At 40.5% G+C, this 18,291-nt stretch overlaps 2 protein-coding genes across 6 annotated transcripts; one reads left to right on the forward strand and one right to left on the reverse strand.

Annotated features, from left to right (window-relative positions):
• Positions 1–63: 63 nt before the first annotated feature.
• LOC139120252 (thyroxine 5-deiodinase-like) lies at positions 64–18,291 on the reverse strand. Of its 5 annotated transcripts, XM_070684491.1 has the most exons (5): positions 18,217–18,291; positions 17,206–17,394; positions 13,362–13,694; positions 943–1,115; positions 64–417 (listed from the first exon to the last, which is right to left on the reverse strand). In XM_070684491.1, exons 3-5 carry the CDS (start codon positions 13,635–13,637, stop codon positions 156–158), a joined length of 711 nt encoding a protein of 236 aa, XP_070540592.1. In that variant the 5' UTR covers positions 13,638–13,694; positions 17,206–17,394; positions 18,217–18,291; the 3' UTR covers positions 64–155. The 5 variants fall into 5 exon arrangements, with proteins under 5 accessions (XP_070540592.1, XP_070540590.1, XP_070540591.1 ...); XM_070684489.1 differs by lacking the exons at positions 17,206–17,394; positions 18,217–18,291 and adding an exon at positions 14,931–15,024 and having other exon boundaries at positions 13,362–13,663; XM_070684490.1 differs by lacking the exons at positions 17,206–17,394; positions 18,217–18,291 and adding an exon at positions 14,931–15,024.
• On the forward strand, positions 2,567–12,057 carry LOC139120250 (uncharacterized). Its single transcript, XM_070684488.1, has 12 exons — positions 2,567–2,711; positions 3,824–3,890; positions 4,697–5,055; positions 5,666–6,034; positions 6,713–6,829; positions 7,523–7,726; positions 8,047–8,340; positions 8,959–9,072; positions 9,714–9,920; positions 10,337–10,471; positions 10,989–11,473; positions 11,881–12,057. Exons 3-11 carry the CDS (start codon positions 4,899–4,901, stop codon positions 11,159–11,161), a joined length of 1,770 nt encoding a protein of 589 aa, XP_070540589.1. The 5' UTR covers positions 2,567–2,711; positions 3,824–3,890; positions 4,697–4,898; the 3' UTR covers positions 11,162–11,473; positions 11,881–12,057.

The raw sequence follows: 18,291 nt of genomic DNA on the forward strand, positions 1-18,291 counted from the left end.
AAAAAAAAAAAGCCGCGTCGCCGCACCATTTTTTAAATAAAGGCCTGACCAGAAACATTTTTTTTTTTTTTTTGGCCTAAGAAACATGACAAACTTTATTGTGTTTGTAAAGACGACATTTCACGGGGAAATAGAATGTTTCTGCGGTCCTGTCGTTACATTTTGGACCCAGGAAATCGTTCTTCAAGCCAGTCATTCAGTTCATCTGTCATCAAGACGTCTCCCTCCTCCAGCTGAAGCAAGATATTCCTGCCAACGAACTGGACTCTCTGCTTCTCGATGACGAGGGCGCGATCGGGTATCGCGACATACTTTTCCGCGAAATCGTTGTCCATGTTGTCGACTACCATCGGCACGCCATCCTTCGTGTGAGGATCGCGCGAAAGAACGTGATACTTGTCTAAAGTTAGCAGGGTTCTGAAAACCAAGCAAAAATAGACTCTGGCCGGTTATTGCAAATTGTTCAAGAGATGTGAGTGGGAAGCTTAAAGGAAGGCGGTCGTCGGAATTGCGCTCAAAGGTCGCTAAGAACCCCTACGACCGATGTAAACACGTTTGCGCTTGATGAAAGTTAAACATGTTTGTCGCAATGTACATCGTAAAATTTAAATGTTGCAGCTATGTTGACATGATGCATCTACGTATAGTGCATGAAATACATTGTTTGTAAACAAGGAAGTTGCACATGCGCAGTTCGGACGATCACTTCCCTTTAAGATTTCTACGACAGTTACATCGTAAATCATAGTCAGTAATGGAGGGACTGTGGTTGAATCCATCAATATATGTCTTCGCACGACATGAGATTGTGTGATCGCGTTTTGATTGAATGACAAAGTAACCGTTTTCGATGTAATGATTTTAATTAACTAATGTCTAAATTAATGACATGAAAATGTCCCTTTTACTGTTATTAGAATGAGTTAATATCGCGTTTGTTACCTTGCCGCTGCTATTCGTTCATTCAGATCTTTATGCTTCGTTAAAAAGCTGTAGTTGGAACCAAGGTACCATCCATCTTTAGGGTGGGCCTCCCGGCAGTAAATAAATACGAAGTCCGCCCTCTCTCTGAATTTCTGGTACAATGTCATCAGGCTACCGCTGTGAACAATAGCCTGTAGATTGAAGAATAAATGGAAGTTGACAAATCATAGCGACATACATGTAGCGTTGGAGGTCACGTGATATGTGGTACGGACCTACCAGTCTCATAAATATTACTTTAGCTTTATTATATTATAGTTTGAATACGTAATGACCTAGCATGGGCAGTCAATGATTTGAATTGCTCATTACAATAAAGGTCACTGTATCTCGATACCAAGAGAACAAGTTTCAATTTCGCTCTCTTCAAACCTGCTGACTGAGGGGCCTACATGGTAACGCAAGATCTAGAGTGGTACAAATGTGCTGTGGACATTTAAGTGCCCTAGAGTCACCAAATGGCAACTACGCTGCCATTACCATAAACAAAGGTACGCCTGACACTCACCCTCAGCGGAGGTCAGGATAACGACGAGGAGATTATCACTAGGGGGCGCTCTCCGAAAAAGGTACTCAACGCAACGGGCCTTTTATCAAGCGTGACCAAATCAACGTCGGGTGCCAGGTCGCCAGTTGCAAGATCTTGGGCCATTAAGGAAGGTCCTGGGTCCATCAACAATTTTACGCAATCCATAACCTGGTTTTACAGAGAAAAAAATAAAATATTCTCCAGATCAGTATGTTTCGACGCCTATTTCACAAAATTTGATTGGAGCACGAATCATTGGTGAGAGAAGAAACAATCGAAAAACACGATCAATGTTCGAGAAAATGTTGACGATAATCTATGGAGACTACCTCTTTATAAATAACTCGTCTCTAACGGAGTTCTTCAGATACATCGTAAAAGAGATATTACTTGTTTCTGAAGTTACAAGCAGTACTACTAGAGCGCCCTCTGTATATGAAAAAAAACCCGCTGGAAATGTATCCCACATGCAGTTCGTTGTCGGCAAGAAAAAGTAACAATTAGTATCTTTATATTTGTTTAAAGGAGAATATACATTAGGGACAGATAGTTGGGCTCTAAATCTTTGATAACACTTTTCTGGTCATACTCCTTGTGTGGGCTCATGTAGAAAATAAAGTTTTGATGGTCTTGCTTTTTATAAAAAATGAAAAAAAAATATACCCCCCTTCCATTTTGAATTTCAAATGCCATGTACGCAGTTTGTTTCTCTAGTATCAACATTTTCACGGTAATCCTGATTTGTTATTCTTTGTTTTGAAAGATAATAATCTAACGTTTCCTGGAGGATAGTTTTAGTAGAATTTTAAAAACTATCGCATCCGAGGCGCATACCACCTTAAACACAAATATGAAAACAAAAAAGTTCTGCAGACAAAACAGCAGCAAAGGAAGCGCTCTCAACTTTATTGTACTGGCCTGCTGACAATCATTCGTAAATCCTTCACCAAAAACCCTCATCATCTAATCTATGACTTCACTCTGTAGCTTCCTAAGTGAAAACGTATGTACGAGTTCATTCACATAACACGCTCCTTCGGGTCAAAATTTGACTGAGTGCATGAGCGCATGCGCTGTGGTTTTGACGACTAATCTCACGATCAGACTCCACACTTAGCTCGTCGTTGGCAGGACGGCGCGGCGATACGCGGGAATGAAGGAAAACTGGGACTACGGTGTTTTTTATCATTAGTATACGGTAAGACTGTACTCAAAATAGTTGACTCCAGCGCATGAAAAAAAGGCGGAAGCAGCAAAACTATTTTTTTACACAGTCAAATCACAAAAATGAAAAGGTTATTTTATTTACAAGGTGGATGTGTTATGCAAACACTAGTACAGCATAATAATTTCTGATATTTTGATATGCTCTTTTTCACCAGCTGATGCTTCAAACACGTCAAAATCATTAGCCAGAAATACCTTGCATTTAGTACACAATGATAATCAGACATTTCTGCGTAGCGTTTGTATTTTTCTATGGAGAACTTTGTTACAGAGTTTTACGTTGGATTTGTTCAGTTGTGGTGGTTGTCATTTCAAGATATGCCATTAACATGACATTCTTTTCAAACGGAATAAGGACAGGACACTGAATGATCGCAAAATCTTGATGTGTATCGTGAAGTACGGTGAAATATCTGTTGACCAGTGTTTAATTGTTTTTATGACAAACGTTGTCACAAGTTTTGGAGAAGTTTAGGAAATAAAATTTGTTCCGGACTTGTAGTTCAATTCACAACCGACGGCATTGGTGCCTCGCGTTAGGTAGTGGTTCTGACACTTCAAACATTTGAAAAAAAATCTGACTAATAATGACGAGAACTACAGAAAATCGGTGACAAGAATGATAGTTTGAGAAGCTATAGACATACAAAGACGATGCCCAAAGAGGATCGATTGAAACGTACAAGTCTTGAATAATTGATGACAAAAAATACTTTGAAGCCCGAATCTTTACAGACAAGAAAGGGCTTACCGTCCCACAAAGGCAGGATTATGGCGTATCGATCGTAACGGCTCTCCTTGATTATCATCCGGGAACGGCGGAGAGCGCCACCCTGCGATGGGGCGACTGCTTCTTGGAAAAAATTCTGACATCTGTAGCCTTTGGATTTTTCCTGAACAAACATTTTAGGTTCTGCATACACCTGGCGAGGATCCTTGGCTGTTTCACATATATTTCTATGTAGGCCTTGTATGAATATCTTTTCTGTTATTATATTGATATCAACTTTTTATGACCCTTATTATACTACATGAGAGTACGGCTATTGATTGGTTAATATTTATTGCAATTTTCATGTTCAGATCATGCACCTGCTCAACGTGATCACCGTTTTGCCTGTCGTCTTCCTTATGCAGCCTGTCCTTTCGGGTAAGACGTGAAAACAAATTTTATCATTTATCATATTTACTGGTAACTCCCAACATTACAGGGCCAATATCCATAACTTTTACATGTAACTTTTTCCACAAGTTTTCTTTTAATACCAACCACATGAACAGTTCCTTGTTTTGCTCTCCAAAGCACTTTGAGACACATTGTATTCAGCGCGTCATTTCAAACTCTTCATACATTAACTGTACTGTCATTGTTGGCAATTGAATGCTGGTCCTGGCTACGAATCAAATGTTAGCAATAACAGAGCACTCTACACCTATGGACGCTATGTTGACTGAGTAGCGGGTGTTTCGACAATGGTTCAGGAAGTTGCACCTGACACACAAAAGAGAAAAGTAAGGAAAGATCTTTCATGCAGTGTGATTAATAATAAGTCTCTGAGCGAAAAACAGAAACTTGATCTGCACAAAACTTAAAAAAAATTAGCATAATTTACATAAAATTACTTCAAGTACAAAGTAATGATATCTGTTTACTTAAGTTTCTTGCATCCTGCAATATAAATATATATATATATATATATATATATATATATATATAATATATAATATATATATATATATATATATACATACATACATACATACATACATACATACATACATACATACATACATATATATATATATATATATATATATATATATATATATATATATATATATATATATATATATATATATATATATATATATATATATATATATATATATATATATATATATATATATATATATATATATATATATATATATATACGTTCTTTCTCACATCGACAGCGGCTAGCTGTGACACGCTGTACAGTGGTGGACAGACAACGGCACAACAGTACACGATGACTCTGCCAGGCGTCGGCTCCAGCTCCGTGTACTGCCCGATGGATGACATGCCAATGGTGTTGCCTCGTGCAAAGCCTACGAAGACAGCGGCACAACATCAGACGGGCTCTACTGGGTCAGTCCAACGGGCGCAGGTTCAGGGATGGCCGTTTACTGTGACTTCAGTGCGACAGAGTTCGTCAATGATGTTATTTTGATGGAATTCGGTCACGATGTCGAAACCTATACCGACGTGAGCGGGTCCTACTCGGGAGCCGGGTCCTACACCGTTTCTCTCACCTACGATTACGCAAGCGTCAGTAAGTAATGCACCTCGGGGACAGATATTTGAATTTTCAAACTTTCGATTTATTAAAGTTTTCATCATCTTAGTTTTCCGAAAATCGAAAATTGTATTTTTCTCTATATAGTTATATTAATACATGAATGGCGGCCATTATGCATAAGATATCGATAAATTTTAGGTTATCTGTTTATCGATCTCTAGTGACACAATTTGCACGGTGACCCCTGATCTTTATTTTTGATTTGGTGAGAAAATGGTTTTATAGGACTAGAAAGTTTCACTGAGGAAAGTATGGGCAAAAGTTGATGTCTTTCACTTTCAAGGCGCATACTACTTAAAAAGGTTCAAATGGCGGGCAATGAATGAATTAATGCCTGGCTCATAAATGGTCTTTCAGGACACTCGAAATCCACTCACAAAATTGTGTTTGAGGCTGATCAGGCATATTAAAGGATAAGAAATGAAAACGCAAGTAATGTATTCAAAACGTTTCTCTTTAATCAGTTTAATATTATTTGTTGGTCTGGACGGTGAGAACATCACAAATATCTCTTGTTGACTCAGGTTCACTAAACCACAATCAACTTGATTTTCTAACCATTTTACATCACTTTTTCGTACAGGTGCGCTGTCTGTTCTCGCCCAAAATGTCCTACGGTGTGAACAAAAGCTGAATATATCATGTGACGATATAAAGATTTGGAACAGTGGCACGCAATACACCTGGTGGGAAGACGCCTCGGGAGCGCAGATGACGTCATTTCCGGGAGCAGATGCGGCAGACACCGGTTGCTTCTGTGGCCAGAATCAGAACTGCGACCCCTCGGATGGCTCCGTTCTCTGTAACTGTGACAGGGCGTACATTGGAAAGGAAGGTGGATACATCACGGACGCCGCTGTACTTCCTATATCGGCTTTAAAAATGGGAGGGTTTACTACCTCTGAAGCGACTGCGTCCCACTCTATTGGCAAGCTGCGGTGTTATGATGCAGGTAAGCCGATGCATCCTCATCTTGCAGCTAAACAAAGAGCCATAGAAATTTAACCGTTTAGTTCAGTTTTTGTCGTGAAAATAAACAGAACCACAATGCCTTTAAAAACAAAGCGACCTCTCTTCAGAAAAATGTAACAACTTAGCCGGCTATTGAACCACTCTTTTTTGGGAGTGGAGATTTAGCCGAGCGGGTCTGTCTGTGGCCTCTCAGCTAGGCGACTGATGCCGTATGTTGTGGGTTCGAATCCGATTGAAAACTATCCGTATTACCCCGTCATACGTGTGGATGGATGGATAGATATACACATGCAGACAGAAAAGCAGGCAGACGGACGGACAGACATGCTGCATATAGACGGGCGGGTAACTAGATCGACAGACAGACAGATAGTGGCAAACAGACGAGTAGTTAGGCAGGCAGGCAAGTATGGAGGGATACGGACACACCCTCGTTTTGAAATGTGTTTAACATTGTTATGTAGGGCATTTTCACCTTTTCATTTTCACCTTTGTTCTTTTTCTCACACGTAACAACATTCTGCATCGTCCCGTGAATCATACGAAGTTATGTTGATCCCCGAGTTCGTCCGTGTGGTTGAACGAAGCACTTAAATCTCATTCCTAGTCACTAAAATCCAATATTTCATGTCTATAATTATGCCATATGTTCTTTTAGATACGTCTACGATACCGACGTCATGTCTGGATGCGAATGAAAACTACGGCCATACTCAGACTGGTTATTACTTATTGGATCCTGACGGCTCATCTGGGTCGATGCTACCAGTAAAAGGTATGTTTACTGAGTTAAAAAATCCAGGGTATTCATTGCGGCCCCTGGCCACCGATCGTTTATAGATAGTCGCGATGAAAACTACTACAAAAATGTACTACACTCTGAGATATCTTCTGTGAAGCTATTGAAGCTAAGAGTAGACAGAACGTTTTCTCACTCCCCCCCCTCTCTCTCTCTCTCTCTCCTCTCCTCTCTCTCTCTCTCTCTCTCTCTCTCTCTCTCTCTCTCTCTCTCTCTCTCTCCCCGAGGAATATGTCGTTCCTCTCTTAAAATTTTCTGTAGATACACTTTAAATTACAACAGTTTTATAAAACTGGCGTTGTTTCGACAAAGTATCAAGATCTCTCATTCCCGAACTGTCCTCTGACGACACTTCCATGATACAAAAGTCTTGCAAGACGAAACTTACAGAACTTAATGACGAATCTAATGACCCTTTTAAAGTTTACCACAGTTTTCACCGACGCGTACTTGATATTATAAATTCTACAGAGTTATATTTTCTCGTTTTATATCAAGTCAGTGGTGATTTTGAACAGGAAGAACTTTGGCCAGTTTGGCGTACGTTGATATTGTTTTGCATCGGAGAAATGTACGCTATATCCATGGAGGTAGAAGCTACTATCTCCCTACATTAACTAAGTTACGTCCTGCTAAATGGTCAAACTCATTTGATTCTATTCATACCAGTGTACTGTGACATGGACGGAGTGGAGAATGCGGTGATGACCGTGTTTGAACATGACATAACAGAGTTCACAGTGGTGAAAATCACGGGTTCCGGAAATTATGGCGTCGATGTGAACTACAACGGACTTTCCCTCGAGCAGGTCGCCAGCTTAATGTCAGGAGCTGTGCGCTGTGAACAGTACATTTCATTCAGTTGTTATAAAGGTAAAAATTATGACGCATGATGGTAAAGCACAATTACATGAATCGGTATAATGAATTTTTTCACCAATTTTGGTTCAGGACAAAGCAAAACCGATAAAAATCAGTCAGGTAAGAAACCAGGTACCTTTTTGACGAATGCGTACCAATACGACGGGAACAACGTCTCACTCGCAATTTCTATGAAAAATCTCATATGACTTCATATCACTGTAATTTATTAATCGTTTGTCGAATTTTGAGGAAACACATGGCGTTCAGATTTTTTCACCGCTGATTTCACCCTCTAAAACAAATTCTCTCTCTCTCATTTTAACTTGAAGGCACTCGTATCCGCAAAAGCGACCGTGCATGGTGGTCCGGCAGGGACGGCACCAAGCAAACCTACTGGGGAGGAGCGGAGGGGAACAGTGACAAGTGCCTCTGTGGCGTCCTCGACGTTTGTCTGGCGAGTGAAGGCTGCAATTGCGACTCCCAAGACACCCTGAACTTGCTAGGTGACCACGGGTACCTGACGGACATGTCGGCTCTCCCTGTCTCGCAAGTGCGTATGGCCGACACAGGTGGCCAGAAAGAGGCGACCTTCTCTCTGGGAAGCTTGCGCTGCTACCACCAGAGTACGTAGTCTTCTTATGAAATATTTCTGTCTGATTGGCAGTTGAATTTAACTTCTCTTCTCTTCTAAAAATAAAAGTGCATGTGAGGTTTGTACATTTGATCGGTCTGGTTCGGACTGTTTGTCGGAACTCATACGATGACTTTTTTCCCCGCGATCCGCAATAATTGTTCTTCAGGACATAGGTGATGAGTTGCCGCAAATAACGCACAGGTGGTAGGTCACGTGATAGAAAAAGACTCTGCTTTTGTGCTGTTCGTAATACACTTTTCTGTTGTGTAAATCATGCTGAACTGCCCAGTGTTCAGCATGTCAACAAGTCTGTCACGTGTTCAATGCCCAATCTGAATGATAATGTCAACGACCGAATTTCTGTCCGGACTAAAATTCATTTTGTCAACCAATAGCATTGCATGCTATATGCAGTGTGTCGTGCTTGCAGGGTTTAATACTTTGTATTTGGACACACTTTTTAGGATGGGGAGAAGAAAATACTGTACTTGTTTCCCGGGACAAAATTTGCAGCAATTTTCCTTTAACCGTTTCAAGGAGAGCAATGGGTATATATGCCTAGTTGTTGGTGACCAATCAACCCACTTTTACAATTTTATCGTTTCAGCGGCGGCCGTTATTTGGCCTTCCTGTTACCACGTGCTGACTTTCGACACAACTGTCGACGGTGACTATTTGATAGACCCCGATAATCCCAACAACGGCCTCGATCCCTTCCGTGGTAAGTTTGTGAAGGCAAAAATAAATGCAAGACCTAGAAGGTGACGTATTTCTGGTCATTGAGCGCATGGTAATGTGAAGACCCTCGTTCCGTGTCTCTTTTTTCGACTTTCTTTGGTGTTTTCGACAAATTCATCGCCATGTTATTTCCCAACGAATGGCCAATATGTAAATACTAACAGTTCATAATAGAATCTCTCCACTATACTGATAGACTTGCTGTGTGGATCAGTAGGCAGACTCGCTTCTACTGTCCACGGTTGAACTCACTCACTTACACTTACACTATAAAGGAAGATGGTTTACTTGCATGTAGTCTATACAAATACAAAAGAAAAAAACTCTTACGGTTAAAAAGACCTAAAAAAAACCACCAGCGTTCTCCACAGCTTGGAAAAAAGAGAGGGGTTACTAATTTGCATAACAATCTGCATATTCTTTTGTTGTGAAAATGTATTCTTTTGTACTGTTATTAACATATGAATGGATTACTCAAAAATGACCCCTAAAAACACTCTTTTGGAGAACCTTGCACCTAAATTGCCAGTTAAATGTTCCAAACCATTCTTTCGGTCCGGGCCATTTGAGATGATTATTTAGGGCCTTCCTGCAACTAACTAATGTTGCATATTTCCCTGCTAGTGACCTGTGACATGGATTTTAACTCTACCCACGCCTCGCAAACATTCGACCATGATGCCGAGGATAGAACCCAAGTCACCGGTTTCACTACGGCCGGAGGCTACGCAAGAGATATTAGTTACTACGCCTCCTGGGACCAGTTCGCTGCCCTGTTTGCCCTGGGAAACGTGCAAGACTGTGAACAGTACATCGAATATGACTGCAACGGTACTGTACTTGCTATGCTAAATGTCTTGTCTCTTTACAACAAACTATTTCTTGATACAGTCAATTAAGGTTAGAAAAGACTTAAAATTTGCTGTGTTAAGAGTGGTCCCGCTCTAATGAAAGACATCAACTTCACCTTAAATGTACATTGACGTATGTATGCATAAAACGTACATGTAATCTTATGTATGTACATGACAGAGAGAGAGAGAGAGAGAGAGAGAGAGAGAGAGAGAGAGAGAGAGAGAGAGAGAGAGAGAGAGAGAGAGAGAGAGAGAGAGGGGGGGGGGGCTCGTTGACACTATTGCTACTATATCATAGACACATTTTGTATAATTTCGTGAAACTGCGTGAATGGTTTTGGGGCGAATTTCTTTAACCAATTTTCTAATTTTGTCACTTTAACCTTCTTTCAGCCGCAAAACTGTTGGATAGCGACACAAGCTGGTGGGTGTCTCGCACTGGTACGACGATGCGGCACTGGGGAGGCGCCGTCGATGGTGACGCGTCGTGCGCATGCGGACTTACAGGCTCATGTGCTGGCGGGGGAGGTAAGTAATGAACGCGTTGACAATGTCTTCAAAAGGTAATGGATAAATATGTGGCAAAGTGGCCAGGAAAAACAGCAGAAATGTAGTTGTTTCGAACAACAAGTTTGGGTTCTATATCAGACTATCAGTAGCCATTGATGTTTTGGTAGTTTCATATTCGGACCTTTCAAGTACTTTTTCGGTTTACCTCTCGTCGGGGCTCTTTTTGAAGCTCGTGGAGTTAACAAAGTTTTCACAGGGTTATTATTTACTTTGTGAAAATCCAAAATTTCTTTTTTCCGGAGTTCAAGGGGTGTTTCCGAGTGCAAAATTGGCATGATGAACATCGATTTTTATTCTTGATTTTGAAAGAGAATGGTTGAAGTTAGCTTGAGGAAAGTAGGAGCAAACGTGTCCGTCTTGTATTTTCGAGACGCGAACTTTATCAGCCACCGTATCGTATAGGCAGTTCGCATCTGCGGCCATCTTTGGACTGTAACAACAATAAATGACAAGGACACTCTCTTTGAATTTGCAGTTTGCAACTGTGACCAGGGAGCTGGTTCATGGGATACAGATTCCGGAGATCTGGTAGACAAGACACACTTGCCCGTGGCGCAGCTACGTATAGGCTCCGACAGTGGAGAAGTGTACTACACGTTGGGTAAACTAGTGTGCTATATAGCGGCTGGTAAGTATTTGCAACATTGAGGAATACCATGAATACAAAAATGTCTTGCCGGCCAGCCTTGTCGCGAAAGCTATAAAGCGCACTGCACGCTGAACCATCGTTACTTCAGTAATCATGGTGAGGCGATTGCACCCGCGCTTTTTTGCGTGCGCCAGCGCTAGCACGCGCTGCGCGTCACCCCTTTTCAGTGTTATCTGTCCACAGTTACACCCAAAGAATGTCTAGAGGTTGAAAAAACGACCTGAGAGATCGCTGTCGAGTACTGGTAGCCGAGAAGCAGATATACACCACTACATACAAGACGGAGTAAAAGCGTTCAACAATGGGCAAAAGTAGGTTTCGATTTTAACTCTGACGGAGCAATCTAAGTACAAAGTGATTGCGTCAGCATTTTGGCAGCTTGAGTAAATATTGTTTTTAAGCATATTTCGAAATCTCATTTTTATCAAGCTTGTGTTTAAGTTGGTGAAAAAAAATTGCACCATCGAATGAAACCTCTTGTTTGTCATTATTTATGTTCACTTATTTTATTCATTCATACATTCATATCACGTATACATTAATTCGGTCGTTCATTCATCAATACACTTGTTCTGGGGAGTGTCATGCGATTGAAAGAAGTGTCCGACGACACCAATCTGGTGCATATGTGAATTAGATACACTAAAAAGATGATAAATTTGTTCGGAATATATTTGACATTGCGTCACACTCTCAATCACTGTATGGTTTATTGCAGACAAGAGCAAGTTTCCGACATCAAGAATAGGAAGAAGAAGAATCTAACCTTTGACCTTTGAAGAAATCTGGATTTGCATGAATCACTTAAACTCGGGAATTCTTGAGACTGAAATTTTATTATTGAATGTTTAATTTTGCAATGTTATTTTCCATTAAAATATGATGTCAGAATTTATGTCGTGCTTTTTTCGAAATTTCTTTTTTCTCTCTTGCTTCTTGCGACTTTTGTGCGGGCTTGGACCACGAATCTTCCGTGAGAACATCTGAATTGAATTTTGGACTATATTTCAACGAACAGATGAATGAATAACTAAAACGTGAATCTCGTTCTGCTCTGACATTTTATCGACACTTTGGATAGTACGTGCGTTATAACTGAAAGTTTTAAACTTTTACTCAGACTTTCTTAGTTGCGGAAACATAAGTTGCAACCCATTATTTTTTATTATTAAGAATACAAATCAGGATGGAAATTGGGCATTAAAAAAACAATTAACATCGAAATTTTCCGATATTTGAAATTCTAAATGGCCGCTTTCCATTAGATTTTCGATTTCCATAAATACAGGACAATCGAAACTCAAACTTCAAAATAAGACTACACAAACAACAGCATTGTGAAATTTTGAGAGTCCCTATATATGTCCCAGAGACGCATCCGTGTAATGTTGTACGAATCAGTTTTGAAGGGACATTTTAAATAAACTTGATGAAATATAAAAAGTTTAATGATGGTTCTTAGAAGTAAATTTGGCATAACGATTATACATGTAGGCCTATATTCTTACGGATAGCAATGATATCAAAGTGCAATGCTGATTTGAAAATTCAGTCGTGTGAGGGCGCTGTGGTCGCTAAATGTTCAGTCAAAACTATTGGGCATGGCTTAAACTGTGCAGCTATATGTCAGTTTGATATCAAATCCACAAACTTTACACAGTTAAGGCTTTGTGTATATGTTCAAAGATGTATAGTACTTAGTGTATATGTAGACAGTCTGTCCGAGGGATCTGCATAGGATAATCTGCCAACATCCAAAGTCTGAGTCAGTTTCAATGTTCCGGAGAAGTCTGCAAAAATGACTTTCTTTCTCGAGGTGAGAGCTCTAAAATTGATATTTTAGATGTTGTGGAAGGACGGACAACAAGGCAAGGGAGTCCAGAGACAGGCAGTTTTCACGAATTACAATCAAGCTGGGGTTTTTTGATTGGTATTTTACATTTGCCCAGAAGTGAAGTGAAATACGAAAGCGTAGAGTTGTCAGACGAGTGAGGTAAAATGCATGGAATCGTAATATATGGGTGTCTTGAGCCCTATATTGTTGTAGGTTTTGCCGTATTTTTGGATGATATGATAGAAGTAATTTTACACATTATTTCACAATGTCCCCGGCACAAAAAGATCAAGTCATCCCCTAGAAATCATTGTCTATACTTTCCAACAATGTGTTTTACTGATCAACAAAGTAAGTCTACCCACCTCCGGATCGTTCCCGTAGCGTGGCAGGACATGCAACAAAATATCTCCCGCCAGTTCCTTGGCAACTTCTTCCGGATCAATTCCGTTGTCTACCAACGCCTGCCTTTGGAGTCTGTCTATGATGATCTTATGGACTTTCACTAGATCCCTGGGACTGTCGCCGAACGGGTTCATCCATTTGTCGTACGCTGCCATTGTATCATCGCTGAGCAGTAAGTCTAGGAAGCGTCTGAGTACCTTGATGACGAGGTCACGGTTCTCGATAAAATCCGCCATGTTTTAATCGAAGGTCTTTGGTGCCGCTGCCAAATGTAACGTCAGAGAAACGGATCACTGAAAATAACGCATAGATGTTTCGATCTCTATATGAATCAAGTTATTCCCTGCCTCAACCCCTAAAATACCGACTCTTTTAAATCTTGACCGACTACGATGTCATCTTGAGAATGTTAACGATTTACAGAACCTTATCTAGCGGCCATTCGGACTTACTGATCCAAGCGTTGGAAGACCTAGCTTAATTCAGTCATTATAAAACCGTTCGCAAGGGACGTGGAACTCCAGAACGCCTCGGCTGAATCGCACTCACAATACTATGCAAACTCCATTGTAGAGTCGCAATTGGAACGACAACCTCCAGCTGTGATAGCCCTGACAAACATAAACTCACGTGTAATAAACAGAACATCGTTGCAAACGCTTAGTCTAAATTTACGAAAGCAAACAAACAAACAAACAAAAAAAACTTTAGAGGCGTTCTTGAACGAGAAAAATTCATCGAGCAATTTTTCTGTAAAGTGGTGATGATCATCTGAGAAGACCTGTGGTGCAAAAATTTGCTAAATGTTTGCCAACGGCCACCTTTGATTCCGATACCAATATCAAAACTTGTTGTCGAACCGTTCTCCGAGCAACGCTAGTTTTGTAATCTTGTTTGTTTTGTTTCCGAGAAAGCAGTCCTGGCTGAAGATCACTGGAGCAAGAATCGATGATTGAGCGTTCAGTGTGTATAGTGCATGGTTCTACAGGTCCTAACCACGGTCCCTCTTGTGGAGGGACCGTGTCCTATCGTAGATACAGAGTAATACCACACTGGCCTGCTCGCATTCATTTGTTCTGACGTCGATTCTGGTCAACAGTACAAATACGAGTGGCTCATGATGTCAGAAAAAGGGTGAGGGTTTAACGGCCAGTGGCGAGGTCACACCGTCAGGTTGTGGCGTTGGATAACAAAGGTGTAAAACCGTCCACTGACCTCCGTGTTTTAATGTGGTGTGGGCAGTCATCATGGTCGCCAATTTTAACCTGTTCACCCCAGTTCCCTGTAAACAGGTCCACAATCAGCATTAATAGCAACAGGTTTAGGCCAAACCATGGTGGTGCAAGGGTTAAACCGAGGTCTCAACGTTCGATTCAGAGCAACGCATCACTTCCGCAGAGTCAGGAAGACAGTACGGTGGTGTTGGTGAAAAGGACATGCAGTGACGAAAGTTGCCGTCTCAGATAGGAATATTCAAGAAAACAACATAAATCTATATGTGGGGGAAGAGACATTACCTGCACGCCTACCTGTGTTACACGGCATTTACAGTGAAATGTGTCGGTGAAGTTGACCCTCTGGACCCCTGATCATGAATAGTGACCATACAAAACCTACTTGTGTTTCGGGCGACAACTCAATTCACGCGAGATTAATGACGAGAACATGAAAAATCCCCGATCCCAAAAGCAAGGATTTCTGCAATAATGGTTGTTCAGTGATATATGTTTTTTGGGATTTCTTCCACTCAATGCCATCCATATCTGTAATAGCTTTTAGTTATTATGAGGGGTGGATCGGGGTGTTTGCATTTGGGCGAGGGTCATATTTTACAAACCTGCCGTTTGGGAGGGTCACATTCTACAGTCGCCAATTTTTATGAAGAATACAAATTTTCAAAGTACTGCTTACACAAGCTTTCACAATATTCGTATAAAAAGAATTGTAATAGCTGTCCTGCCGTACATACTTTCCACCCCATAGGTTAAACACATTAATGTGTACTATACATGGCAAAGACGACAGTAGCAAGGTGCTTGTAAACTATCAATATATCTATCCATCTTGCTATCTAGCCATCCGTATGATATGCATATATTGGGCACGAAGACATCCCAATTTGGAGCTGATAAGGACGCACACATGATTGTGACGTTAGCCACCGTGCATCTTTTTCAAATATAAGTGTACTTGACAAGCGAGGAATGATTGAAAGTGCACGATGTAGACAAGTAATTTTTTATTAAATTCCCGCCAATGTGTCAATTTTAATCACATACAACTGGCTTAATATGTGCACGTGTTTGACGGGTTTTGATATGGATTTATTTGATTGGTTAGGCTGTTTATAAGTGTATTAGTGTTCAAAAAATGCGAAATTTGAATTTCACCTAAAAATGTCAGTTCAGTATACATAAGTGTACATGGGGAATGCTAATAATTTTTCCCCATATACAAAACTAGCTATATCTGTGCTTACTATGTGCTTGATTATTGATATGGATGTGTTAACCGAATGTGAAATTTGGAATTTCACTACAGCTCACGCGGGTATATTCGGCAAATTACTCGGCAACTTAGCTGAATAGTTTATCATGCCCTGGCGTCTGAAGACAGATAATGAATCCACCAAACTCAACAAGCAGCTCCTCCACTGAGTAAACTGATTTGCATATACTGGAAGAAATCTTTTTCGACTAGCACTCAGTTCGTTAGAAGGTTTTGAAAGGAGAACAAAATATTGCAGAGTGTAAAATATAATCTGTTGTTGTCATTTTGTATCTCGTCTTTATTTTTGGCATTTGAATGACAATAACTACAACAAATCGTGTATTCACTTGAAGGAGTGGGGCGAATTTTCATTGTTTGAGAAATCAGCCCTGGTGTTTTACCTTTGCATGCAAAGATTCTAGGACCTCCCGTGACTTTGGTGATACGGAATCTACCCACAATAAACCAACTACTATTGTTAGCGTCCGGCGGCGGTTATTCTTCGCCCGCGCAATAAAAGGTGAATCCCTCGTCTTCACAGGATGTTTCTCGTTATATATAATTGCAGACTGAGTCAGGTGAATGGTTTTCTTTCTCACTTGTACTTTTTCGAGGCGAAAATTATGATTGTATTCATGCAGTGTTTTGTTCAAAGAATGGTTTTCTGATAATTTCACATAATCACCCCGGCGTGTTTTTCGAGGGAGATGAGTTGCGATTTCATGCCAAAATGAAAAGTTGTCGACTTTTTGTAAATTATGCAGAGACAACGCCACGATCGAAATTATCGCCCTGTGCACCGTTCCTCTTTGAGGCATACAGCTATCTTTACAATCAAGACGTGGCACTTACTTATAAAGATCGATGTAAAATGCGTTTAACGTCACAGAAAATCAAAGGAAGCCCTTGTAATTAATGATAAGATTGTCTGCAATTTTAGCAATGAGAGGGGCCTTGGTTAGATATATCTCTTGTTTATCTGAGCTAATTATCGTTGTTGGTTTTGTCATTGTTGCTCGTGACACCTTATGTTAGGGATCATGCAGAAGTACAGACCTTCACTGGAACCATGTACTAGGTCTTTTGTTACCCCCCCCCCCCCTACTTGAATCTGAGAAACACAGGGGCATTTGATGAAGTGTGGGTAAGTCAAATAGGAAGCTATGAGTGAAGTATAGTCCCATCTGCCGTTTTGAAAACTTGTCCTAACAACTACAAAACGAAAATGATATTGAATCTTTGAAAACGTATGACACCTTTACCTGCTCGGTAAAATGTATCTTATCTTGGAATATTTAAAATCCTCTTTCTTACCGATAAAGATCTACTCGTCCGTGCGTTCACTGTCCGTTGATTGCGTCGGCTCTGACCTGGTCTAACATCATGGCGACTGTGATGGTTACGGACGACTTCTAGTATTTATCTCGCGCCCTGAGAACACATCGTATGGTCTGTCCTGGTCGTTGAACTTTGACCGGTGAAACGATTGTCTGTAAAAGTTCCCTACGAAAAAACCAGAGTCCAACATACCATTTGGCCATTTTTATGAATAACACGCGACCTTGCATCCTCAGTCTGGTATTTAGTCGATATCAATTCACCATTTTTATTTATCTTGTCTACGAATTATGCACTGAACTGCCACTGAATTTAATGTTACTGAAGTTCAAAAGACCCAACTATCTTGAATAATATGCCATGGTGCTATGCATGGAGGTGTGCTATTTTGAGTACTGAAAATGACCCTTTAATCAAAATTCAACACAGAATTAACAATGAATATCTAAAGGTAGGAAAAAGTACAAGCGACATTTGCCCCAATTACAACACGTCATAGAGTCTACCCTAGTTGACCTGGTGCCATTCTAGTCAATGAACGTTGGCTGTCGAGGTATGATAATTTCAAAGTATGCGTGAAAACGGAGAAACAGAAAATGCAATAGCCATTCTACTCCTCTCCTTGCTGCCGCTTGTTTATGAAAAGTGTATAAAATATTTGGACTGTTTTATTTCTTTCTTCTAAGTCTATGTTTCTGCACGTCAACATTCTGGCCATAGTCGCATTTACCGTTTTGTCATTTTGGCTTGGCTCATCATTGGTAAACCTTGTGGTGAAAAGTGCTAAGTAGAATCCCGGATCACCATTTGGCCATTGCCCTGACATAAATACATACATACATACATACATACATGCATGCATGCATGCATTCATGCATACATACACACACACACACACACACACACACATGCATGCATGCATGCATACAGGAAGGTAGGTAGGTAGGTAGGTAGGTATACATATAGGTAGGTATGCATAACTCTCACCTTCACACTCACCCATTAACACGTGCTCTGATACACTAAGAAAAAATGCCGGTTACGTGTCTCTTCCTAAAAGAA

The sequence above is a fragment of the Ptychodera flava genome, chromosome 20, assembly GCF_041260155.1.
Source record: "Ptychodera flava strain L36383 chromosome 20, AS_Pfla_20210202, whole genome shotgun sequence".
Lineage (NCBI taxonomy): Eukaryota > Metazoa > Hemichordata > Enteropneusta > Ptychoderidae > Ptychodera > Ptychodera flava.

Excerpts from the sequence above, each read along its gene's own strand:
- LOC139120250 (XM_070684488.1), top strand. The coding sequence starts at position 4,899 with ATGGCCGTTTACTGTGACTTCAGTGCGACAGAGTTCGTCAATGATGTT. Across the intron at positions 6,830-7,522 it reads GTCGATGCTACCAGTAAAAG|TGTACTGTGACATGGACGGA; the intron begins GTATGTTTACTG and ends TATTCATACCAG. Across the intron at positions 8,341-8,958 it reads CTTGCGCTGCTACCACCAGA|CGGCGGCCGTTATTTGGCCT; the intron begins GTACGTAGTCTT and ends TTATCGTTTCAG.
- LOC139120252 (XM_070684491.1), bottom strand. The coding sequence starts at position 13,637 with ATGGCGGATTTTATCGAGAACCGTGACCTCGTCATCAAGGTACTCAGA. Across the intron at positions 1,116-13,361 it reads GCTACGGGAACGATCCGGAG|GCTATTGTTCACAGCGGTAG; the intron begins GTGGGTAGACTT and ends TTCAATCTACAG. Across the intron at positions 418-942 it reads GAACGAATAGCAGCGGCAAG|AACCCTGCTAACTTTAGACA; the intron begins GTAACAAACGCG and ends CTTGGTTTTCAG.